The 26,518-nt window shown below is 40.3% G+C and overlaps 1 protein-coding gene across 1 annotated transcript in view; it reads right to left on the bottom strand.

Moving 5' to 3' along the window:
* Nucleotides 1-651: 651 nt before the first annotated feature.
* psmd1 (proteasome 26S subunit, non-ATPase 1) overlaps nucleotides 652-26,518 on the bottom strand; it is a 115,452-nt gene continuing 89,585 nt past the window's right edge. Inside the window, exons 19-25 of the mRNA XM_072255186.1 lie at nucleotides 17,084-17,186; nucleotides 12,618-12,787; nucleotides 11,139-11,231; nucleotides 8,615-8,710; nucleotides 8,214-8,369; nucleotides 2,055-2,206; nucleotides 652-852 (exon numbers count right to left, since the gene is read on the bottom strand). Coding sequence (XP_072111287.1) covers nucleotides 2,060-2,206; nucleotides 8,214-8,369; nucleotides 8,615-8,710; nucleotides 11,139-11,231; nucleotides 12,618-12,787; nucleotides 17,084-17,186 — 765 coding nt within the window. The 3' untranslated portion in view covers nucleotides 652-852; nucleotides 2,055-2,059. The remainder of the gene's footprint in view (nucleotides 853-2,054; nucleotides 2,207-8,213; nucleotides 8,370-8,614; nucleotides 8,711-11,138; nucleotides 11,232-12,617; nucleotides 12,788-17,083; nucleotides 17,187-26,518) is intronic.

Here is a 26,518-nt window from a genome sequence, read left to right as displayed (position 1 = left end):
CAATCTTCTAAACCAGGGTCTTTGTACCTTCCACTGCAAATGGATCCACAACTTTGTTTGGAGACCACAGTCAGTGTAGGTCAGTGATAATATCTTCTCGCTGACTATCAACAAAGGTGAATTTATAAATGGTGTTTGCACAATCTCAGCACGCTACTCTACTCGCTCTACACTCATGACTATATGGCAAAGCACAGCTCAAATTCAACATTTGTATAAATTCGCAGGTGACACCTTTGGTATTGGAAAAATCTTAAAATGGTGACAAAGTAACATGCAGGAGTGAAGTAGATCAGCTGGTTGAGTGGTGCTGTAATAACTGCGCTCAGTGTCAGCAAAACCAAGGAAATGTTTGCGACTTTAGGAAGGGTAAGTCGAGAGAACATGCACCATTTTCATTAAAGGGTCAGTGGAGGAAAGAGTGAGCAGCTTCAATTTCAGGGTTACAAATTCTCTGAGAATCTGTCCTGGGCCCATCACATTGATGCAGTCACAAAGAAAGCATACCAGCAGTTCTACTTCATTATAAGTTTGAGATTGGCATGTCATCAGTGGAAAGTATTCTGACTGGTTGCATCACACCCTGCTACGATGGCTCCAATGCACAGAAACAGTGCATTTGAATAAAAAAACAATGTTTTTTATACACGAAAGTGGTTTATTGATTTCTTCAACATTACCAAGTTTTACAATGTATAATTAATCTCTTGCAGTTGTTTTGAAAGTTATCAATCCAGATATGAAATAGCCCTCCTTTCTGTCGAAGCATGGTGTGATCACCTTAAACAGGCACCCCCAATAAAACTAAAATGTTGAAAATGGTGTAAATATTCCCAGATTTCTGTGGACAGTCTGTGAAGGAACAAAAGAAAACAGAATGAGCCTTTCAGTGACACCTGTTTGCAAGAATGTTTTACTCAGTTTGAAACATCTCATTCTCACCCACTTAAATCTGAAAACCATTTATTTAAATCCACCCAAATTAAAGAAGTTGCATCAAGCTCATATTTTGGTTCCCATAATAGGGAGCATGCAGATAATACATGTGATGTAGAGTCACTAGTTAAATAGGGAGATCTGGAAAAACAAAGCTCACATGAATTTCTCACCAACTTGCTTTAAGAATATCTGTCATTTACTATTGATGCAAAAGGAACTTAGATTTGAAATAAGAGGCCCGATAAAAGCACAGTGATATTACCAATGAACTGATGTCCAGGTGGCATGATAGTTGAATGCCAAAAATCATTACAAGCATGCTCCTGCATTTCTAACAATTTCACCATTTCCTCTAGACATAATCAAACAACTATCACTTGTGCCTAGACTCCAGAAGTACAGGAAAGCCACTTGAACTCTAGGAATCACAGCCAATGATTCTATGACTAACCTCTAATTTAAATCTTTCATTCTCTTTAGATTATGTAGGTCATTTTAATGTACTTTTATCTTCACACAATTTGCCAAACAATTATTGTTAATGCTTTTTTAACTTTAGGAAAGTCAGATAATGCTCTACGAATCTCATATAGCCTAACAACCCACATATGAAAATTAACCATATGGTTGTTGACCAGTACACTTGCACCCAAATATGAATCAAGATTTTCAGAACAAAAAAAAATTTAATGCAATAATAACTCATTTTCAGCTAGTAGCTCATGCTGACATGTACTAATTGCTTAATGCAGAAACACTTTTTCAAATCTCTTATGGTCCAGTCCCTCTCAATCTCTGCAACTGCCACCTGTTCTGTCAAGATCTTTGCACTGAAATTCTGACACTTTGCACATTTCCGATTTCATTTGCACTGTCAAATTCTAAGTACTATTTTTTTTTCCATCTTTAAGGCGCTTCTTAAAACTCATTTCTTTGAATGAGTTTGTGGTCATCTGTCCCAATATCTCTTTCTGTGGCTTGGTGTTAATGATATTATTTTAATTGATAAGTGTCCTGGGATATTTTGCTACAAAAATTTATTACACAAGTGCAAGTATTACTCTTGTTACTGATGAAATAGAGCACGAGAGGGATTGACAAGTTACAAGACTTACTTGGTTTAATCATCAACATATTCAAATGGCTCAGGGGGTTCAGGCTCCTCCTCCTCTTCCTCAATCTTCGGTCCATGAGCAGGAACAGGTTCCACAAGCTCCTCTACCTCTTCACTTGTGTCCTTCAGAATAATAATCCCACCAATTGACAGCTGCAACAACAAAATTGCAACCACGCCATCACAAAACAGATGAATTTATGTAAAGAAAAACACTTCTTGTAATTTTGTAGAATTTCAAAGAAGAAACTAATCTGAATGAACATACGGTAGAACTCCTTTAAATCAGCACAATCTGGACGTTGTTGGGGCCAGAGTGGCGGATTTGAGAGCATTGCATAGTATTACCATTAATACTGCAACACAGCTTTTTAAATAGATCTCAGGCTATAGTACAATTGCCCACTGAATCTGGTACATTTCAAGGGAGCATGGAAAGCCAGGCACCATGGAAGTGCCAGAACCGGGTCCCAGTGAGTTAAAAGGGAGAACAGTAACTGGGACCCAAATTGTGAAAAGGAGGGCAAATAGCAGATATCTTATGCCTGTTGAACAAGGTCTGAAGTGCTGGAATCACTGTGTTCTTCCATAAAACACATCTTTCTAACCATGATCCAAGCTGTTAATACTTAACCAATAAATGTTATAAATAAAAAGTTTTATTTTGTCCTTCTGACCTACATTACTATAATAAAAAGCCTAATCATGCTGAATCAATTATTAATATTGATATTGTTGATTGGAGTACTGCGCAGACACAACAGAAGCATTCCTGTGCAGGTCCACTGAAGAGTTTTAAAAAGCAGGAAGCTTTTTGATGAGGGTGAGTGATTGGAGTACTTTGCAAACGTAACAGAAGCATTCCTGCGCAGGTCTGGCAAAAAGCTTTAAAAACCCAGTCTTTATAAAAGAGGTACCACCTAGCAGAGCGGTCATTGTCGGAGTAGTCCGAAGCAGAGTTAAGGCTTTTGCTCAACAGGACTCTGCCGAGATTAGGCAGAGCAAGGTAAGTAGGTAAGTTCAGTCCTCATTTCTTATTTAAACCTTGAGAGAACAGGGGGTATGCCTACAGAGCCAGTATTCTGAGCTCGGTGTCAGGTGTGGGATTTCCGGGAGACTTCCAGCCTCCTCGATATTCACATCTGCACCAGGTGCATCAAGATGCAGTTACAGGTGTCCCCCGCTTTTCGAATGTTCGCTTTACGAAACCTCACTGTTACGAAAGACCTACATTAGTGCCCTGTTTTCGCTAACAGAAGGTGTTTTCACTGTTACGAAAAAAATCACCGCGCGATAAAAGGCAGCGCGTGCCCCGAGCAGCTGCTCTCCCCCGGATTCGGAACGGCATTGCTTTAACACTTGCCTGTGAGCAGCCGTTTGCAAGATGAATTCTGAGGTATTGGAAAAGCCTGAAAGAGCTCGTAAGGGTGTTACACTTAGCGTAAAACTAGACATAATTAAGCGTTTTGATCGTGGTGAACAAAATAAGGACAACGTAAGTTTGGCTCGTGGAAGCTGACGAAGATGATGTTGAAGAGGTTTTGGCATCCCATGACCAAGAACTGATTGATGAAGAGCTGATGCAATTGGAAGAGGAAAGGATAACAATCGAAACCGAATGCAGTAGCGAAATGAACGTGAAGCAACTGCGTGAGATTTTTGCTGCAATGATAAAGTACGACTTTAATTTTGAAAGGGTACGTAGGTTTAGGGGATATTTGCAAGATGGTTTGAGTGTTTACAAAGAACTGTATGATAGAAAAATGCGCGAGGCTCAGCAGTCAAGCAAGCCTTCCACATCAGCCACAGCAGACGACAAACCTCGACCTTTGACATCGAGGCGGGCAGTCATATGAGAAGATGAGCCGCCTACTCTAATGGAAACAGACGATGAGATGACACCCCAGTGTCCCAACACCTCAACCCCCGGGCCATGTACAGATACCGATTCGCGGAGAATGCAGCAGTAGCCGGGAGGCACCCAGCACATCTTTAAGAAAAAAGCCGAAATAAACATGCCAATTAATTATGCAAACAACAGGAATTCTGCAGATGCTGGAAATTCAAGCAACACACATCAAAGTTGCTGGTGAACGCAGCAGGCCAGGCAATATCTCCAGGAAGAGGTGCAGTCGACGTTTCAGGCCGAGACCCTTCGTCAGGACTAACTGAAGGAAGAGCTAGTAAGAGATTTGAAAGTGGGAGGGGGAGGGGGATATCCAAAATGATAGGAGAAGACAGGAGGGGGAGGGATGGAGCCAAGAGCTGGGCAGGTGATTGGCAAAGGGGATATGAGAGGATCATGGGACAGGAGGCCCAGGGAGATAGAAAGGGGGGGGGGACCCAGAGGATGGGCAAGGGGTATAGTCAGAGGGACAGAGGAAGAAAAAGGAGAGTGAGGGAAAGAATGTGTGTATAAAAATAAATAACAGATGGAGTACGAGGGGGAGGTGGGGCATTAGCGCAAGTTAGAGAAGTCAATGTTCATGTCATCAGGTTGGAGGCTACCCAGACGGAATATAAGGTGTTGTTCCTCCAACCTGAGTATGGCTTCATCTTTACAGTAGAGGAGGCCGTGGATAGACATGTCAGAATGGGAATGGGATGTGGAATTAAAATGTGTGGCCACTGGGAGATCCTGCTTTCTCTGGCGGACAGAGCGTAGGTGTTCAGCAAAGCGGTCTCCCAGTCTGCGTCGGGTTTCGCCAATATATAGAAGGCCACATCTGGAGCACTGGATGCAGTATATCACCCCAGCCGACTCACAGGTGAAGTGTCGCCTCACCTGGAAGGACTGTCTGGGGCGCTGAATGGTGGTAAGGGAGGAAGTGTAAGGGCATGTGTAGCACTTGTTCCGCTTACAAGGATAAGTGCCAGCAGGGAGATCAGTGGGGAGGGATGGGGGGGATGAATGGACAAGGGAGTCGCATAGGGAGCGATCCCTGTGGAAAGCGGGGTGGGGGGCGGAGGGAAAGATGTGCTCAGTGGTGGGATCCCGTTGGAGGTGGCGGAAGTTACGGAGAATAATATGTTGGACCCAGAGGCTGGTGGGTGGTAGGTGAGGACCAGGGGAACCCTATTTCTAGTGGGGTGGCGGGAGGATGGCGTGAGAGCAGATGTGCGTGAAATGGGGGAGATGCGTTTGAGAGCAGAGTTGATGGTGGAGGTTCCTCTCTTGCTTTTGATTTGAAACGCCTTAAACAGGTGTCTAACCTGATAGTTAAATATACCTTACGTATTTGGTTTCAATTCAGAAAATTTTTTGATCTTAACCAATTTGGGCTAGCGATTCCTATTTTAGGTAACATATTTTTTCCTCCCTCTTTTACGGATCGTGCTTTTCAAATTTGGAAGACTAAGGGTATTTCACAGTTTTTGGATTTATTTTTAGATGGTTCCCTTATGTCTTTTGAACAATTATCTAATAAATATAATTTATCAAGAATACATTTTTTTAGATATCTACAAGTTAGAAATTTCCTAAGTACTATACTTTCTTCCTTTCCAATGCTTCCTCCTACATACATTTTAGATACTATAATTAACCTTAATCCATGTCAGAAAGGTGCATCGGCTATTATTTATAATATTATTATGAAACTTAGGAAAGCTCCATTTGGTAAGATTAGGTCAGATTGGGAACAAGAATTGGGATCTATTATTTCCGTGGATGACTGGGGACAGATTTTACAATTAGTCAATACTTCCTCTATCTGTGCTAAACATTCCTTAATTCAATTTAAAGTTGTTCATAGAGCACATATGTCCAAAGATAAATTAGCTCGCTTTTATTCTCATATTAATCCTTTTTGTGATAGATGTCCGGGGCAGATAGCCTCTTTAACTCATATGTTTTGGTCTTGTCCTACTCTGGAAACTTTTTGGAGAGACATCTTTAATATTATTTCCAAGGTATTGAATATAGATATCTCTCCTCACCCTATTACTGCTATCTTTGGACTACCTAAAATTTCCAGTAATCTTTCTCCTTCAGCCCGTAGAATGATTGCATTTCTTACCTTAATGGTGAAAAGATGTATCTTACAACATTGGAAAGAGCTTAATGCTCCAACTACCTTTTTTTGGTTTTCTCAGACGATATTATGCTTGAATTTGGAGAAAATTAGAAGCAATCTTTATGACTCTTCATTTAAATTTGAACAGACCAGGAGATCTTTATTTCAATATTTTCATTTAATGTAATATATACCCTTCTTGTTTTTTTTTACTGTTTTTAATGGAGGTCGGGATTGAGGATGTGATTTTAAGTTTTTTAACTTTGGTTTCAAGTTAGCCCATTGCTTTGCTTTGCTTTTAGTTAGTTGCACGGTGGGTTTTTTTTTGGGGTTTTTTTTTCCTTTTCTCTATTGATATATATATAAAAATTAGTATACTATTATGTTCTATAATGTTACCTTGGTACGTTACGTTTAAATTACATTGTATCGTTTTTTTTGTATTAATATCTCCTGTAATTTTATTATATTCTAACAGTGTATTAGTGCCTATATGGCTTACCTTTTTGTATACTTATTCAATAAAAAGATTTAAAAAGAAAGAAAGATGGTGGAGGAAGTTGATGGTAGAGCGTTCTTGTGAAACCTTTCATGCCGAAATGGCATAAAGTGAAGAAGCAATTACCATTAATTTATATGGGAAATTTTTTTGAGCGTTCCCAGACCCAAAAAATAACCTACCAAATCATACCAAGTAACACATAAACCTAAAGTAACACTAATATGTAGTAAAAGCAGGAATGGTATGATAAATACATAGCTTATATAAGGTAGAAATAATGTATGCACAATGTAGTTTCACTGAACAGAATCACCAAAAACGATCTGCAGAAAAAAAATCGGCACATACACGCGCATGCATGTACACACAGTTGCCCGCGCAAGGCTTCATGGTCATGGTAGTCTTTCTTGGGGTAAACACAACATATTTGACTGCCACTCTTGTCCGCTGGCAACCCTAATGCCCCCCTCCCCCCCCAGATCCGCCGGTCTGCAAGAATATTGTCAATAATAAACTGGTCCGCAGTGCAAAAAGAGTTGGGGACCCCTGATATAAGGTAGCAAAAGTGAGTGGGAAGTTGGATGATTGGTAAGCTTTTAAAATCCAACAAGAGGCAACTAAAAAAGCTATAAGAAGGGAAAAGATTAAATATGAGGGCAAACTAGCTAATAATATAAAGAACGATACTAAAAATAAAAAAGTTTTTTTTTCAGTTATGTAAAAGTAAAAGGGAGTTGAGAGTTGATATTGGACCACCACCAAAAGATAATGCTAGTGAGGTAGTAATGGGGGACAAAGAAATGGCAGGTGAACTTAATGGGTACCTAGCATCTGTCTTCATTGTAGAAGGCACCAGCAGTGTGCAAGAGGACCATGAGTGTCAGAGAGCAGGAATAAGCACCATTGCTATTACAAAGGAAAACGTGCTAGGCAAAATCGAAGGTCTTAAGGTGGTTAAATCACCTGGACCAGATGGACTACATCCCAAGTCCTGAGCAAGGTTGCTGAAGAGACAACGGATGCATTGGTCATGATCCTTCAAGAATCACATGGTCCTGGAGGACTGGAAAATTGCAAATGTCACTCTCAGAAACGACGTGTTGTCATTGGAGAATCCAGGGGAGATTCACAAGGATGATTCCGGGAACGAAACATACAAGGAGCATTTAGCAGCTTTGGACCTGTACTCACTGGAGTTTAGAAGAATGCGTGGGGATCTCATTAAAATCTACTGAATGTTGAAATGGTTAGATAGAGTGGATGTGGAGAGGACGCTTCCTATGGTGGGTGTATCCAGAACTAAAGGATACAGCCTCAAAATTGAGCAGCAACCTTTAGAACAGGGGTAAGGAGGAATTTTTTTAGCCAGAGGATAGTGAATCTGTGGAATGCTCTGCCGCAGACTGCGGTGGAGCCCAAGTCCGTGGGTATACTTAAGGTAGAAGTTGATCGTTTCCTCATTGGTCAGGGCATCAAAGGATATGGTGAGAAGGCAGGGGTTGAGTGGGATCTGGGATCAGCCAAGAAGGAATGGCAGATAAGATCTGATGGGCTGAATGGCCTAATTCTGCTCCTATATCTTGCATTCTATTATTTTAAATCTACAACTGGTTAAGTTGAATGTTTTGAACTCAATACTCACAGGTTTAAAGGGCTGGTACCTGCAACCTTCTGGCATTGCCAAGACTTTGAGTTGTGCAGGCATTACTCGAGCTGGATTCTCCAACAGATGGCAATTCGGCTCTGGTTCTTTCTTCTTTTCTTTTTCTTTGTCTTCATCTTTCTTTTCTGTTTCTTCCTGAAGAGTAACAACTTTAATTAACATAAGTTTACATTTATATGAGCATTCCTAATCTAAATTAATAAAGTTACCATTTAGAGCACATTCAAGCATAAAATTTGTTCAACAGATGTTTAAATATTAAGCTCTGAAATTTGCAAAGCATAAGCAAGGAAATTATATTCTTTCTCTTTTTCTCTGCGATTTCCTGACTGAGATACTTTAATGCAAATAACTCAAATGTCTGTTCACTTCATACTTACAACTTCCATTTTTTCCTCATCTTTTTCTTTTCCCTTCTCTTTTTCTTTCTCTTTCTTTTTTGCTTTGGCAGTGATTGACAGAACAGCTGTTGATACCTGCGGATTTAACAGATTGCATATCTATACTTCAAGCCAAGAGTCACAATGTAGAGAAATGAAAAAGTTTATCATGTTTAAAGAAAGACAATAGGGATAACCCTAGGAATTATAGATCAGTGAGTGGACAAGCTCCTGGAGAGGAATCCTAGAGACAGGAGAATTAGGGATAGTCAACATGGCTTTGTGAGGGGCAGATTGTTCTTCATGAGCCTGATTAAGTTCTTCGAGGAAGTGACAAAACAAATCGATGGAAGCAGAGTGGATATGGTAGTGTATATGGGTTTTATTAAGGTGCTTGAAGGCTCCAAGTGGTAGGCTCATTCAGAAAGTCAGGAAGCATGGGATCCAGGTAATCTTGGCTGTGTGGATTCAACAGAAGGCAGAAGGTGGTATTAGATGGAGAGTATTCTGTCTTGAGGTCAATGACCAGTGGCATTCCACACAGATCTATTCTGGCATCTCTACTCTTAATGATTCTTATAAATGACTTAGATGAACAAATAGAAAGGTGTGTTACTAAGTTTGCAGGTACCACTAAATTGGTGTTGTGGATAATGTAGAAGGTTGTCATAGATTACAATGGGACATTAACAGGATGCAGAGCTGGGCTGGGCAGATCGAGTTCTATCCGGAAAAGTGTGAAGTGATTCACTTGGAAGATCGAACTTGAAGGCAGAATATAGGGTTAATGGCAGGATTCTTCAAGTGTGGAGGGACATAAATCCCTCAGAGTTGTAGCACAAGTTGATACGGCAGTTAAGAATGTGCACTGTCTGTTAACCTTCATCAGTAAGGGGGCTGAGTTCAAGAACCATGAGGGCTCCATACAACTCTGGTTAGACCACACTTGGAGTATTGTGTTCAGTTTTAGTTGCCTTATTATAGTAAGGCTGTAGAAGCTTTATAGAGAGTGCAAGTGGAGATTTACCAGGATGCTACCTGGATTAGAAAGGAGATTTTTTCTTTGGAGAGGAGGATGAAACGTAACTAGATAGAGGTGTAAATGAAGATAAAAGTCACTTTCTCAGGGTAGAAATAGATGATACAAAGTATGGTGTGGGGGTGGGGGAGAACTGTCAGATGCACAGATGTAGTTTTTTTTTAAATATGCAGAGAATGATAGGTATATGGAATGCACAGCCAGGAGCGGTGGTAGAGGCCGATACATTAAGGAGACTTAGAAGACTTAAAGATAGGCATATGGATGAAAGAAAAACGAAGAGCTGTGTGGAAGCGAAGGTTTAAATTGGTCTTGGAGTAGGTTAAATGGTCTGTACTGCACTGTTCTACATTTTCTGTGTTTTATGCTTAATAAAGATGAGTTCATGTTCACAATTCACGACAGCAACAATAACTATAGAAAGTGCAATCATCAAAAATATCTGAACTTTCTACTTCAAAAGAAGCAAACAAACTTTCTTGACTGTACAATATTGCTGTTTTAGTAATACTCAATACAGGTGCACATTCCTTTATCCGAAAACCAAAGTTTTTTTCACCAACAGCTGACGTCATTCAGGTGTGATGTGGCAGCACTAGCAGAGGCCGCTAGACGTCAGTTGTGGCTCAGCGCTTGTACTGGTTACACGTGCATTTGCTGTTCACTGATATTTTGTGTTCACTGCTGACTTTGTGTTTAATTTCACTGTGAAAATGTCAAAAAGAGCTGCAGATACCCCTATGGGTAACAATGAGAAAAAGAGAAGGAATCTTCTCTATCAATAACACAGAAAGTGGAGTTATTGCAGAAGCTTGATTGTGGTGTGTCTGTGCGGCGTGTTACTGAAGAAAATAGTGTCGGAACTACCACTGTATATGATTTAAATAAACAGAAAGACAAGTTACTGAAGTTTTATAGTGACAGTGAGAGTGATGTTCTACATTTATTCCAATAAGTCATTTACCATGTGTTTGACTCGGTTCATTTGAAGCTGTATATTTTTATGTTTTATTGAACGTTTTTGTTGGAAATAAAATTTCTTGTCATTATTCCCTGAACAATACAGTATAACAATTACTTACATAACATTTACATTGTATTAGGTATTGTAAGTAATCGAGAGATGATTTAAAGTATACGGGAGGATGTGCGTAGGTTTGGTGCGCCACTGGGTCCTAAAGACCACTGCACTGAGACAGGTTAAATAAGGGACTTGAGCATACGTGTTTTTTGGTATTGGGGGTGGGGGTGGGAGGTCTGAAATCCAGAAAATTCTGAATTCCGAAATGCAACTGGCCCCAAGGATTTTGAATAAGGGATTGTGGACCTGTATTTTAACTTGCATTTTAGAAACCATTTCAAAATTTAAATTGTGAATTGAACCAAGGGGATGAAATTTCAGATACAATTTCATAAAAATAAATTGAATATTCTACAAGAGAGCAAATAAAGAGTTATGTATGGAAATAGCCTATGAAATAAGACCTTCTCCTTCTCTTTCTCTTTGGGAACCTCCAGTGGAGCAGGGTAAGCAAATGTTGATGGCTTGCAGTTTGATCGGTACTGGACTTTAGGCATCTGTGAACAAAGCATACCATACAAGTAGTGTTCAAAAGTTATTGAGCAAGCTAAAGAAAAACAAGGCCAACAAAATACAGTTTATTTAGAAAAGGGAAGGAAATTTCTGCATTTATATACAATTTTGGTGTTCCTAGGGCATTTTACAAACACATTTACAGTGTAATTTGTTATAATACAAGTACTAGGAAGAAACACTGGCCAGAATACAACAACAATTATCCAGCTCTTCTTTAGTTGCGAGATATTTTACATCCAATTAAGAAAACTGCAGATGTAACTTAGAAAATTCTGTAAATATTAAGAAGATAAGGCAACATATGTGGAGAGCACACAAAGACTGTTCATAGAACTCATCACATGATGATAGCTCATTGGCCTGAAATATCTTTTTTGCTGTAGATGTGGCCTGATCTACAGGGTAGTTACAGAACTTTCTACTGTAGGTTTCCAACATGTGTAGCATTTTTCTATTTAATTTAAAAAGTGCACTGGTTTAACACTTCAACTAAAAGATGATATTTTCAGTAGTGAAAATATTTTCAGTCTCCTCCAAGCGGACCAAAACTTTGTTGTGGTTTGGAGGCTTGCTTGCCTCAATGACCCAGAAAGCTATTTTGGCTGGAGTCAGGGCTTTATGCTTTAGCTGTTGGGAGGGTCACCCATGCCAAACAGGTCAAAGGGTAGAGCCTAGAATCAGAATGGTCCACTGGCCCTCCTGGTTTCAGGGTTCAGCTCAGGGCTTAGAACCCTGACTGGTAAAACAAAATTTTTTTTTACAGAAACAGCAATGAAGAATCCTTCTACATCTGAATGCATTGGTATTCCTGAGTCTCCATTCAGAACTTGCATAACTGACAGTACTAAGAACTGAGCTTCTGACATAATGAAAGAAGCCCAGACATGCAGGAAATTCACTGCTGCCATAAACGCCAACAGTGTAACGGGCATCAAAAAGAGTTCTTCAGTCTGAATCCACTTTATCTGCTCAAGTTTTATGACCTGCAATTGAGCCCACATCTATCATAGCTAATAGAGTGCTGTCACTGGAGTACCTGACCCCACTGCATGTTTAAAATCTATTTTAATAACCTATCTACTATAGTACATGCACACATCATCTGGTTTTGTGACTAATTTAAATGCAAAACACAAGTTAGCCAGTTCATGTGCAAAGCATTAACCTTTCCTGTCTTACAGGCGTGGTGAATTTAAGCAGCATACAGTAAAACTCTTGATAGTCCACGAGATAGTTATTCTGAAATCCTGATGGATTGGCATCTGTCTCACTGGTGATAATTCCTGCTTTCTCTTAAAACTCACCAGTCCCAATTCATAAGCTTCCCATTTCCCACATTCCCTGGAAAGGGAAAACACACAAATTACCTTGAGGTCCTTGTTAAGTCCAATTACTGCAGTTGGAGTGAAGGCCAAGGACAGAAAATGCGAATGAGGGAACCAGAACCAAAACTGAGTGAACACCAGCACTCCAACAACTGAGGGCATGTGGGTGTGTCCTGTCCGTGACTGAAGTGAAATGGTCATATTACGGCCACCTATCAAGAAAAAGGAAATTAAATAACCTTACATTATGACCTGATGTCCCTGCTGTTAAGGAGTTAAGCAAAATTTATTAATTTAAACAATAAAGGATTTGTGCAATACAAGGAATTAATTGTATATAAATAGACCTTGTTTTACTAAACTGTTCAAGCTTGGAGGTCCCTTAGCAAGGAGCACATTCTATGAGGCATTCACTTCTGGAAACTGCACAGCAGTAAAAGCCGTGTAAATATAACAGCTTTGACTGCAGTATCTAACTTACAATCTCACCCTTCAAATTATTTTCTGGAGAATCTCAATTTCAATAGAGGGAAAACAAAATACATTGTGTTATACACCATCACACAACTCAAATTTATGTTTGTTTTTAATTCAGCTATCGCACCTCAGCAACTCCTCCACTTTCTCTTAAGCCTTTTGAGTGCTTCTTAAATCCTGTCTCACTGACCAATCTTGTTAGATACTTGCCCCAACATAATCCAGTGTCTCACTACTAAATTTAGTTTGCTAACACCTCTATAATATACCTTGGGGTGTTCTGACATATTAAAGCGACTATGAAAGTTTTTGTAAATAAAATTGTAACTTTGGTACAACTTTACTGCAACTGTATAATAAATGAGGTGCCAAAGGAGTGGTTGAGCCAGGTACAACAGTATAATTTAAAAAGCACCTTAAGACATTGCTTGAGTAACATGGTTTAGAGAGGGATATGGGCTGAAAGTAGCAAAGTGAGAATGAGAAAGTGGGAAGGTGGACACCATGGTCTGCATGTGTTCATTATGGCAAAGGGCCTATATCTGTGTGGTATTGCTTTACGACTAACTGCCATCTCATCTAAAGCCAGATTCTAATTTAATAAGATGCTGTGTCTAAAGTGATCAAGATATTAATTTCCAAACTATGCAGCTGAGAATAGCCTCAATATTCAAATACGCTGCCTTACATTAACTGTAACTGTCCATATATTGTTTGTCAAAGTCCGATATAAATTAGATTCCACCCATGAATTGATTTCAAGCCAATATGGGTCCAATTATTTATAAAGAACCTCTAGTATAATTGATCTAGATGATAAAGTTGTTTCAATTAAGGGATTAACTGGATGATACATCAAGCCTAATAGCAACTTGCTTCTCCAGAAGACTGAACATACATTACCAGTGCCTGATTATTTTAAAAAAAAAGATACTTCAGGAGAAATAGAATGCGTACCAAATTCAAAATATGGTTTCCAATCACAAACAAAAGAAAATCTGCACATGTTGGAAATCCAAGCATGGGTCCCAATGAAGGGTCTCGGCTCAAAATGGCAACTGTTTACTCTTTTCCATAGATGCTGCCTGGCCTGCTGAGTTTCTCCAGCATTTTGTGCATGTTGCTTGGATTTCCAGCATCTGCAGATCTTCACTCGTTCAAAATGTGGTTTATTAGGTTACTTTTGAACTATTTCCTCCAATGAGAGACCCTAGAAACTGAAACACAAACTTAAAATTAGACTATTTCAGAAGATCTCTTCCACACAAAGGAAAATCAATCAAACTTTCCCCCACCTCCCTCCATCCCAAGGAAAGCTAGGTCCATTGATAACTTCAAAACAGTGATATACAAGGATATTAAGGTATACAGAATCAATATAAAATTGGAGATAGTTACGGATCAAAAATGGTCAGATAATTGAGTGGCTGAATGATTACTCTGGATTCAATGAGTTCTCAGAATTTATGCGGGGTTCATTATTGTTATCATTTATATTAATGATTTAGAGGATAATATAGTAAACTGAGTCAGTAAATTTGCAGATGCCATCAAAATTGGGAGTGTAGTAGGTTATCAAAGCTTGCAGTGTGATGTTGTTCAGCTGGGAAAATGGGTTGAAAGTTGGAAGATGGACTTGAATACGGATAAGTGTGAGGTATTGCACTTTGGGAGGACAAACCAGGGCAAGATTGACACAGTGAATAGTAGGGCACAGAGATGTATGGTAGAACAAAGCGATATGGGAAAACAGATCCATAATTCTTCGAAAGTGGCATCACCGGTAGAAGGGGTCATAGGAGAGCTGCTGGCACATTGACCTTCATAAATCAAGGCACTGAGTACGGGAGCTGGGATGTACGGTAGCATAGTGCTTTACAGTATCAGCAACCCATTTCTGCCGCTGTCAGCAAAGCGTTTGTATGTTCTCCACATACATTTCCTCCAAAGATCTACCAGTTGGTAGGTTAATTGATCATAGTAAATTGTCCTGTGATTAGGCTCGGGTTAAATTAGGGGTCACTGTGCAGGGTGGCTCAAAAAACCGGAAGGGCCTACTCTGCGTTGTATCACAATAAATAAATAAAAGATACCAGTGAGGCTAAATTTAGAATATTGTGTGCATTTTTGGTCAGCTATGTATAGGAAAGATATGAGTAAGTTTGAAAAAGAGCAGAGAAAATCTATAAGAATGTTTCTGGGACTTGACCTGAGTTGAGTAGATTAGGATTTTATTCACTGAAGCATAGGAAAATGAGGGGAAATCTTACAGAGGGATACAAAATTATGAGGGGTATAGATAGGGTGAATGCATGCAGTCATTATTTTCCCCTCTGGCTGAGTGAGACTAAATTGGAGGTTGTTGCTTAGTGTGAAAAGTGAAATGTTTAAGGGGAATCTGAGGGGGAACTTCTTCACTTAGAGGATGGTACAAGTGTGAAAAGAGCTGCTCGCAGAACTGGTAGATGCAAGTTCAATATTTAAAACAGGCAAGCTGCGACATTTAAGAGAAATTTGGATAGGTATATAAATGGGAGGAGTTGGAGGGGTATGGCCCAGGTGCAGATGTTTGATATTAGGCAGAAGACCAGATTTGTCTATACTGTAGTGCTCTATGACTCTGAGAATGGCTACCACTATAGGTTGCGGCAGCTTCTAAACGATTAAAGAGATAAACTTAATAAATTGTTCAAGACAGAAGTGGGGAATATAGCTCAGTTAGTTTAATGTTTATTATTGGCAAGATGCTGGAATCAAAAATCAGAAGAAATAAATAATAATTGAAGACAACTGCATATAATCAAACCTAGTTAATGTAGTTTTATGAAAGGCAAATTACATTCGACAAATATGCTTTAATTCTTTGAGGATGTGACAGGGACAGTTGACCGAAGGGAAATTAGATGCAAGGTCTTTAGATTTCCAAAATGCATTTGACAAGGTGCCACAAAGCAGGCTGGTGCAAAATTAATAGCCCATAGTATTGGGGGAGAAAAGTACGCCATTAGATTGAAAATTGGCTATCATGTAGAAAATAAGAATTGGACTAAATGTTTTTTTTTCTAGCTGGAGATTTGTAACTAGTGAAGGACTCAAGGAATTAGAGCATAGGCTTCAATTACTTATTATTTATATTAATGACCTGAAAGAGGTTTCCAAATTTGCCAATGATATGAATATAGTGGAAAGGAGGACATTGTGATTCTGCAATGGGATATTGGTAAACTGAGTGACTTGGCAAATAAGGTTTAATGTCAGGAAGTGTGAGGTCATGCACTAAGGTAATAGGAATCAAAAAGCAGATTATTATCTAAATGGAGAGATTGCAAGGGAGTTAAATCCAGAGAGACCTAATTATCCAGTGCATGAATCACTAGAGGTTAGCAGGCAGGTCATACAGGTAATTAAGGCAAATGGCATGTTGACCTTTATTAAAAAGAGACTGGAGTTTAAGAATCATATAAGAATAGCACACTGTATATAGTTGGATATACTGTAGTAGACTGCATTATAGCTCTTAAGTGTCCTATATCCAAAATATAGCCAATAAAAGAATGACTTGAGGTATTAAGACAACACATAGGTCAGAAATAGCAGGAAAACAACGATTTTATGATAATAAGGAGTTTAAAATTATCATTGACATGAAGTACTGAAGAGATTAACGAAAATATCGCTATTAATCTCATTAATCTGACAATCTAAATTTAAAGATTTTAGAAGAGGATAGAGGACAAAAATAGTGACAAATTTCCAGAATAGCTTAGGTTCTAGATTATTTCCATCGGTATAGAATTAGTATGACATACAGGTTCAGAAAAGAAAGGAGAAGAGGAGGAAATATATCTCAGTTAGTCTGGCCTCATCGCTGGGCAAAATATGCAATACTCTAATGATTAATGGTAACTTTGAAAATCATAACATATTAAAAAGAGTTAATCTGGTTACACTGAAGAAAAACTGCATGCAAGAAATCCACATACTAGCTTTCTTGAGTAAAATATTGAGCCTCAAGGTAGAATTTGCATTACCTGCATCAAGAATGCCTTGAGCTAGGATAGCACCAAATTTGGCCATCACATCGTCATGCTTGTCGTTGATAACCTTTGCATAGAGCTGACGGAACTGAGTAACCTAGTGAAGAACCACAGGGCAGCACATGAATAGGAAACACGCCAGCACCACTCAGGTTATTCCTTTCTAGGAGCAATTTATAACAAACCTAACATACCAACCATCAATCTATACGAGGTGGGAAGAAACCATAGTACTCATGAAACTCACAAGTTAACAGGGAGAACATGCAGTCCCCACACAGAAGATGCACCAGTGGTCAGGACTGAATCTTGGTTGCTCAAGTGAATGGTACTGGTGAACCAAATATTTTCATAAATGCTCTTTTATTTGATTCATTAAAATATAGAAAGGCAAAATCCAGATGGATGCAACTTTGTGCAATATATTTTACTTCCCTAATCTTTCATGCTGTTGAAATTAATTGTGTTGCTTGGATGTAACACACGTGTTTAAGTTGATCATTCCAAAACTGCACTTTTAAATAGAATTTGGTCACCAGATCTGAGCCTGATAACTAAGGATTTAGCCAACAGACCTGCACCCAACTATGACACTATTATGGAGTCCATAAGACCATAAGTCAAAGAAGCAGAAGCCGGCCATTCGGCCCATCGAGTCTGCTCCGCCATTTTATCATGAGCTGATCCATTCTCCCATTTAGTTCCACTCCCCTGCCTTCTCACCATAACCTCTGATGCCCGGGCTACTCAGATACCTATCAATCTCTGCCTTAAATACACCCAATGACTTGGCCTCCACTGCCGCCCGTGGCAACAAATTCCACAGATTCACCACCCTCTGGCTAAAAAAATTTCTTTGCATCTCTATTCTGAATGGGCGCCCTTCAGTCCTTAAGTCATACCCTCTCGTACTAGACTCCCCCACCATGGGAAACAACTTTGCTACATCCACTCTGTCCATGCCTTTCAACATTCGAAATGTTTCTATGAGGTCTCCCCTCATTCTTCCAAAGTCCAAGGAATACAGTCCAAGAGCGGACAACTGTTCCTCATATATTAACCCTCTCATTCCCGGAATCATTCTAGTGAATCTTCTCTGTACCCTCTCCAATGTCAGCACATCCTTTCTTAAATAAGGAGCCCAAAACTGCCCACAGTACTCCAAGTGAGGTCTTACCAGCACCTTATAGAGCCTCAACATCACATCCCTGCTCCTATACTCTATTCCTCTAGAAAAGAATGCCAACATTGCATTTGCCTTCTTCACCACCAACTCAACCTGGAGGTTAACCTTAAGGGTATCCTGCACGAGGACTCCCAAGTCCCGTTGCATCTCAGAACTTTGAATTCTCTCCCCACTTAAATAACAGTCTGCCCATTTACTTCTTCTGCCAAAGTGCATAACCATACACTTTCCAACATTGTATTTCATTTGCCACTTCTTTGCCCATTCTTCCAATCTATCCAAGTCTCTCTACAGACTCTGTTTCCTCAGCACTACCGGCCCCTCCACCTATCTTTGTATCATCAAAGTCAACTTGGGATCTGTCATGCTAACTCAGGTCAGTTCCTCAACAGGATCAGCATTGTTTGCTTAGAATCACGACACATTCTGCTCCTGATCCAACATATGGTGCTGTAAAAGATCAACAGTACATTTGGGACTGCTATAAAAAATAGTTTGTCTAACATGTAAAGGTTTAGATTAACGATCCTTTTAATGTAGGAAAGAGCCTTGGCCCACTGGTTGCATTACAAAATTAACATTTCGTTAGAAATGTCTGATTAAAAAAACAGCATCTTTTAATGCAAGGATACCTTTGTAAGGACAAGTAGGGATTTACCTATCAGCATGACATATTCTGATAAGCTTTTTGTTTATGTGTGTTTGGACATGAAGAACAAACTTTTTGTCAGACTGCTCTTTGAAAGTGCCACATACTTTCCATGCTAATTTCTCACTTAAAAAAGTTCACTGATGTTTTGATGGTTTCAATTCCTTTAAAGAACAGTCTTATTTATCACATGTACTTCAAAATAAACAGTGAATTGCATTGTTTGCGTCAACAACCAACGCAGTCCGAGGATGTGCTCGGGGCTGTCAGCAAGTGTTGTCCTTCTTCCAGAGCCATCACGGCATGTACCTTCATTTCTTTACTGATTCACCCATTCTTGTCTAAATTCTCAAATTTCCTATTTAATTTTATATAGACATACTGCTTTAAGAGGAACTGAACACATATAAAGTTAGTTTAAACGCAAACAACAGGAATTCTGCAGATGCTAGAAATTCAAGCAACACACATAAAAGTTGCTGGTGAACGCAGCAGGCTTAATTAAAGTTATTTTAAAATATGTTTGAGTTTATTTAGATCACTTCCAAGCATTTTAATATTTCTCACCATCAGAGATGTTTGAACTGACCTTTAAGAGCAACTCGTCCTTCGGTGGGACTTAGGATCTGCTCCCTGGAGTCCTGATGAAGGGTCTCGGCCTGAAACGTCAACTGCACCTCTTCCTAGAGATGCTGCCTGGCCTGCTGCATTCACCAGCAACTTTTATGTGTGTTACATATAAAGTTAGCACTGCCTAGTTCTTTTTAAAATTACAAATCTTCTATTCACCAATTCTATATCCCATTGAAAGCTGATTAACAGTGGCAACATTTTTTCCAGCTTTTCAGTGTTTTTGTAAATGGTCAAAACCACGTTTCTATTTGTAGAAGTCTGCAGACACTTGCCTCACAGCATGAACTCTAGAATACACTAGTGCTCTGTAAATACTGAAAGTTTTCAAAAATTTCTACTGTTGAATCACAATTGAACGTTAACTGTAGTTAATGTACTTGAACTCTGTTCCAGACGCTCAGTCAGACTGTAGGAGCTTTTCACACGTACAGTGCAGGCTTTATTTCACAAATAAACTAAGTATAAATTTATTTTCTTAAAAAGTTCTCAAATGATCAATTGTTTTGGAAGTGTTTACTGTCATAACAAAAGTTTTAATATACTTTTGGACTTTTTATTATGTTAGTGTGATACGTAAATATAGTTTTGCTGGCAAGATTATGTTATTTTAATTAGTACACGTTTTATCACTGTGAACATCCAGCCCTTTGGCTTACAAAAATAAAGTGCAACCCAACATGGTCATAACCATTTGATTCTTTCTAATTTGGAAATTTTCACTGCCACCAAGAAGTTATATATTTGGTAATAACGATAATCTTCTAGTGAATATAGTTAGCTTATCAGTAAAAGTATTATTTATACACATAATGCATTAAAAAACTGCAGCTGTTAAAACCAATGTGACATCTGCCACCACGAAAGACATCACTGAAAGATAATGGATGTTCAGAAGTGATGTCAACCTAGTATTGGCCTCTTAAGGTTCAGCACATGGTCTGGACCTCTCTCTCTTGGCTGCTCTTGGTAAATTTGAAAGGTTTTCCATTACTGATGCAACACACACAAAATGCTGAGAAACGCAGCAGGTCAGGCAGCATCTACAGAAATGAATAAACAGTCAACGTTTTGGGTTGAGACCAAAATAAAGGTTGAAGGTGCCAGAATTAAAAGATGAGGGCAGGGGATACACACAAAATGCTGGAGATACTCAGCAGGTCATCAGCACCCATGTAAATTAATAAACATTTCAGGCACTTCAGACCGAGGCCCTTCGTCAGGACTGGAAAGGAAATGGAAAGACGCCAGAATAAAAAGGTGGGGGGAAGAGAATATTACTGATGTTTTTCTTATATTGTGTGGTGTGTGGCCAAGTGGTTAGGGCATTGGGCTCAAGATCTGAAGGTCGCGGGTTCGAGTCTCGGCCAAGGCAGTGCGTTGTGTCTTTTGAGCAAGGCACTTAACCACACACTGCTCCAGTCCACCCAGCTGAAAATGGGTATCGGCAAATGCTGGGGGTTCACCTCGCAATAGACTGGCGTCCTATCTGGGGGTGGGGGGGGGAGGGAGTCTCGTACCTTCAGTTGCTTCACGCCACAGAAACCAGCATAACCAGCTTGATGGGCCACAAAGGCTCAGGACAGAATTTGACTTTGACTTTTCTTACATTAACATTGGATGTTCTCAACTGCTCTGTTTTGTTTTTGTTGTTGTTCTGCTAAACATTGTGGGCATGCTATATTGGCGAAAGAATGCATGGCAACGCTAGCAAGCTGCCCCCAACACATACTTTGGTGTATTATTATTCGTGCAAATAATACATTTCACTGAATATTTTGATGCCCTGGAAATAAGTAAGTAAACCTAAATCTAACACCATAAATTCCATCATCCAAACACCAGGAATAGCCATCCTCCAACTCCTCACTGCCACCTCAACATGCAAAATCATGCTTACACTTTTATACAAACAAAGAAATAAAAAAGGAGCAGGGTAGGCTCCTCGACTCCTCAACATTTTTTAATGTTTATTTGCAAAGGTGAGAGCATCTGAAAGTTTCTAAATATTGCTAACTGACTTTTAATTTTTGTCGGTCAGTTTGTACTGGCTGTAACTATATTACCCTAATCAAAAGGTTTAGGTCCAAACCATACTTCAGACCCAAGTTGTTTCAAGCCAATGTTAAGGGATTGCTGAATATTTGCAAGTTAACAGATCATTAAGGGCATGAAGTTTTTGAGTAGGAATATCATGTTGCTATTATACAATTCACTGGTGGGACCGCACTTGGAGTACTGTGTACAGTTTTGGTCACCCTGTTATAGGAAGAACATTATCGAGCTGGAGAGGATGCAGAAGAGAGTTATGAGGATACTAACTGGACTAAAGGGTCTGATTTATAAGGACAGGCTGGTCATGTTGAATCTTAATTCCTTCTGCATGCAATATTCTGCGTGCCATACATCACTAAGAGATGTTGAAGTTTGTGTAATTAGGCACTTGGCAAGGTCCAAGAAAAAGAAGTTAGGTATAACGGATTGTCCATTCTGTGAGCAGGCCAGTGTTAGAGTGGTGAGATAAGGCTTTGGCTCTTGGAAGCTCTGGCAAGGAGGGACAGAGGCTGTGGGTTAATTTTTTGGTTTACATTTTCTTTCATATTGCAGTTAAGAGCAATGAGGATGCCAGGCAGGATAGTGGATTGCTCCTTATGCGGGATGTGGGAAGACAGAGTGACCTCCAGTGTCCCTGACAACTATACCTGTAAGAAAAGCATCCAGCTGCAGCGTCTTACTTACAGACAGTGTTAAGGAATTAGAGCTGGAGATGGATGAATTCCGGATCATTTGGGAGGCTGAGGGGTTGATCAATGGGATAAACTGGGATGTAGTTACACCCAAGGTCCTGGACACAGGTAACTTTACTGTCAGAAAGGGGAAAAGGGATGGGCAGCCAGTGCAAAGTATACCTGTGGCTGTTCCCATCAACAACAAGCATATGGTTTTGGATACTGCTGGGGGCATGACCTAGCAGCGGAAAGCCAATATCAGGACTTTGACACTGAATCTGGCAAGATGGCTCAGAAGGGAAGGAGAGGGAAGAGATGAGCTGTAGTGTTAAGGGGATTCAATAGCTAGGGGAAAAGGCAGGAGGTTCAATACCCACGAAAAAGATTCCTAGATGGTAGGTTGTCTCCCAGGTGTCAGGGTCAAGGACATCTCCAATTGAGTTCATAGTATTCTTAAGTGGGAGGGTGAGCAACCAAAACTCACCATCCGTGTCAGTATCAATGATATGGTTAGGAGTGGTGATGAGGTCCTGCAAAGTCAGTTCATGGTGTTAGATGCTGAGTTCAAGGATGGGATCTCCAAGGTTGTGACATCAAGATTGCTGTCTGTGCCATGTGCTTTTGAGGTCAGAAATAGGAAGATCATACAGTTTAACACGTGGCTAAGGAGATGATGCAGGAGGGAGGGCTTCAGAGTTTAGAATCATTGAATTTTCTTCCAGGGAATGTGGGACCTGAACTGGAGGGGGGGTCAACTGAAGTTGGAGGGGTGGGAATCAGCGTGTCAGAGTTAATAGTGGAGTGGTAGTGGGGAAAGGTGTTGTTAAGTCTATATACAAAGTCAGGAGTCAAAAGGTTGAGCATCATAGGACTAATGTTCTGAGTTGTGAACATTTCAATACAAGGTGTATTGTAGGAAAGGCAGATGAGCTTAAGAGTATGGATCAGCATGGGGAACTATTATCATACTATAGCTGTTAGTAGGTTCCTTGACATTCATATAGCTAGGTGAAGTAGTGGGGATAAGTTCTCATTGCCTATTGAATGATCCCAATGGTGTGTGACTCAAATAGCCTCTGACAACCGAGTCTAGCTTCTGGCCTCATGTGGTTTAGGTACTAATCTCATCAGACCGTTTATAACGACAGAACAAGGGGTAAAGGCACCTTAAGAACAGATGCTTCAGGCAAATGGGGTTCTCTAGCAATGGTTGGCAGTTCATCTAGAAAAAAAATCTCTGATCTTAAAACTCAGCTGCTTTGCAGCTATACCCACTCATGGGGAGGGCTTTGGTAGTAAACCCAGAGGAAAGATTTGAAGCAACACACATCAAGGTTGCTGGTGAATGCAGCAGGCCAGGCAGCATCTCTAGGAAGAGGTACAGTTGACGTTTCAGGCCGAGACCCTTCATCAGGACTAACTGAAAGAAGAGCTAGTAAGAGATTTGAAAGTGGGAGGGGGAGGGGGAGATCCAAAATGATAGGAGAAGATAGGAGGGGGAGGGATGGAGCCAAGAGCAGGAGTCTGAGTCAAAATGTGTTCGAAAAGTTGAAGAGCTGAAGAAATTACAGATGGGGAGCAGTGAGAGATGGTTTCACTGAACTCCCGTCGAAGAGAAGATTTAAACTTCTTCAGTGTAGGCATCACAGGAAGGGGCTTCGCAGTAGTGAATTTAAAAACGCAAACACGAGGAAATCTGCAGTTGCTGGAATTTCAAGCAACACACATAAAAGTTGCTGGTGAATGCAGCAGGTCAGGCAGCATCTCTAGGAAGAGGTAAGTCGACGTTTCAGGCCGAGACCCTTCGTCAGGACTAACTGAAAGAAGAGCTGAGTTACTCACACAAAATGCTGGGGGAGCTCAGCAGGCCAGGCAGCATCCATGGAAAACAGTCGAGCCGACACCTCAGACGAGACCCTTCAGCAGGGCTGTACTCTTTTCCATAGATGTGGCCTGGCCTGCTGAGTTCCTCCAGCATTTTTGTGTGCTGCTTGGACTTCCAGCATCTGCAGATTTTCTCTTGTTTGTGATTGGATTATTACACCACATTAAGTTCAATACCGACTGACAACTTCTGTGATGCCACTGCTGCCAAACTGTATTGGTCTCAACTGTTCCTTTGGATCCATCGGCTGCGTGGAGAGGGGGAGCCTGCTGCACGGGCAACAGCTTGCACTCCATATCATACTGACCTAGCTTGCGTATCACGTAAATAGCTAGGACGCAATATTCATGGTTGACCCTGACCAATGGAGGGCCTCAACTAAGCCATTAGTGGTACTTGGTTGCAGGAGGAGCAGGACTGGGAGCTCTGTGCTCCGGGATTCTGTTGTTTTAAACATGATAGAGCTGAAGGGATTAAAGGGAAAGAGGTGGCATTACTAGTCAGAGCTTAGACAGGACGGAATGGAGAGCTTGTCCATTGAGGTTCTTTCAGTGGAACTGAGGAATATGAAAGGGATGACCACGTTAATAGGATTATATTATAGACAACCCACCAGTCAGTGGGATACAGAAGAGTGCATTTGTAGAGAGATCGCAGACTGTTGCAAGAACCATAAGATTGTGATAGTAGGTGATTTTCCACAGATTCACTGGGGCTTCCATACTGTAAAAGGACCGGATGGCAAAGAGTTTGTCAAATGTGATCAAGGAAGGTTCCTTAATCAATGCATAGTCTCAACTAGAGGAAGTGCAATACCAGATCTTCTATTAGGGAATAAGTAGGGGCAGGTGACAGAAGTTCATGACAGGGAATACTTTACATCTAATGACCACAATCCCATTATGATCACTGGTCCTCAGGCTGAGATTCTAAATTTTAATGGTTAAGAAAGGACCTGCCAAGTGTGGATTGGGATAGGTTGTTCTCAGGCAAAGCCATGTTTGGTAAGTGGGAGGCCTTCAAAGGAGAAATTTTGAGAGTACAGAGTTTGTATTTTCATATCAGAATAAAAGGCAAAGATAACAGGTTTATGGAAGCTTGGTTTTTGAGAGATCAAGACCCTGGTTAAGAAAAAGGAGGTACATATCAGGTATAGGAAGCAGGAACAAATGAGGTACTTGAGGAATATAAGAAATGCAAGAGAACACTTAAGAAAATCAGGAGGGCTAAAAGATATGAGATTGCTGTATCAGTTAACGTAAATGAGAATCCCAAGGTCTTCTACAGATATATTAAGAGTAAAAAAAATTGCAAGGGACAAAATTTATCTTGAAGATCACAGTGGTCATCTATGCACGGAGCCAAAAGAGATGGTGAGATCTTAAATGGATTTTTGCGTCCGTACTTACTCAGATGGACACAGAGTCTATAGAAGTGAGCCAAAAGAGCAATGGGATTCTGCATCGTATACGAACTACAGTGGAGGAGGTGTTTGCTGTCTTGATGAAATCTAGGGTGGATAAATCCCAAGGGCCTGACAAGGTGCTCCCCTGGAGCTTGTGAGAGGCCAGTTCAGAAATAGCGGAGGCCCAAGCACAGATGCTTAAAACGTCCTTTGTAAAGGGTGAGGTGCCAGAGAATTGGAGAATAGCTAATTTTCTGTTGTTTAAGAAAGGCTCTAAAAATAAACCAGGAAATTATAGACCTCACTAGTAATTATAGATTCACTAGTGGGCAAGTTATTGGATAGGACCAGATATACAAATGTTTGGAAAGACAGGAATTGATTAAAGATAGTCAACATGGCTTTGTGCATGGTCGCAATTTACCAGGAAAATTGAAAAAGGCAAGGTAGTGAATGTTGTCTAAATGGACACCAGCAAGCTCTTTGACAAGGTCCCACATGGGAGGATGGTCAAGAAGTTTCAGTTGCTTGGCATTCAGGAAGAGATAGTAAACTGTATTAGACATTGGCCTTGCAGAAGTAGCCACTGAGTGGTTGTGGATGGTTGCCTCTTTGACTGGAGGCCTGTGACTAATGGTGTGCCACAGGGAATGGTGCCAAGTCCATTGTTATTTGTCATCTACATCAACGATCTGGATGATAATATAGTAAACTAAATCAGCAGATATGCGGATGACACCAAGATTGGGGGCGTAGCAGGCAGCAAAGAACGCTATCAAAGCTTGCAGCAGTATCTAGACCAGCTGGAAAAATGGGCTAAAAAATGGCAGATGGAATTTAATGCAGACAGGTGTGAGGTGCTACACTTTGGGAAGACAAACCAGGGTAGGACTGATACAGTGAGAGGTAGGGCACTAAGGAATGCGATAGAACAGAGGGATCTGG

Source organism: Mobula birostris, chromosome 4 (genome assembly GCF_030028105.1).
Source record: "Mobula birostris isolate sMobBir1 chromosome 4, sMobBir1.hap1, whole genome shotgun sequence".
Lineage (NCBI taxonomy): Eukaryota > Metazoa > Chordata > Chondrichthyes > Myliobatiformes > Myliobatidae > Mobula > Mobula birostris.
Note: the sequence above shows the minus strand (reverse complement) of the source record. Positions and strands in the feature narration are given on the sequence as shown.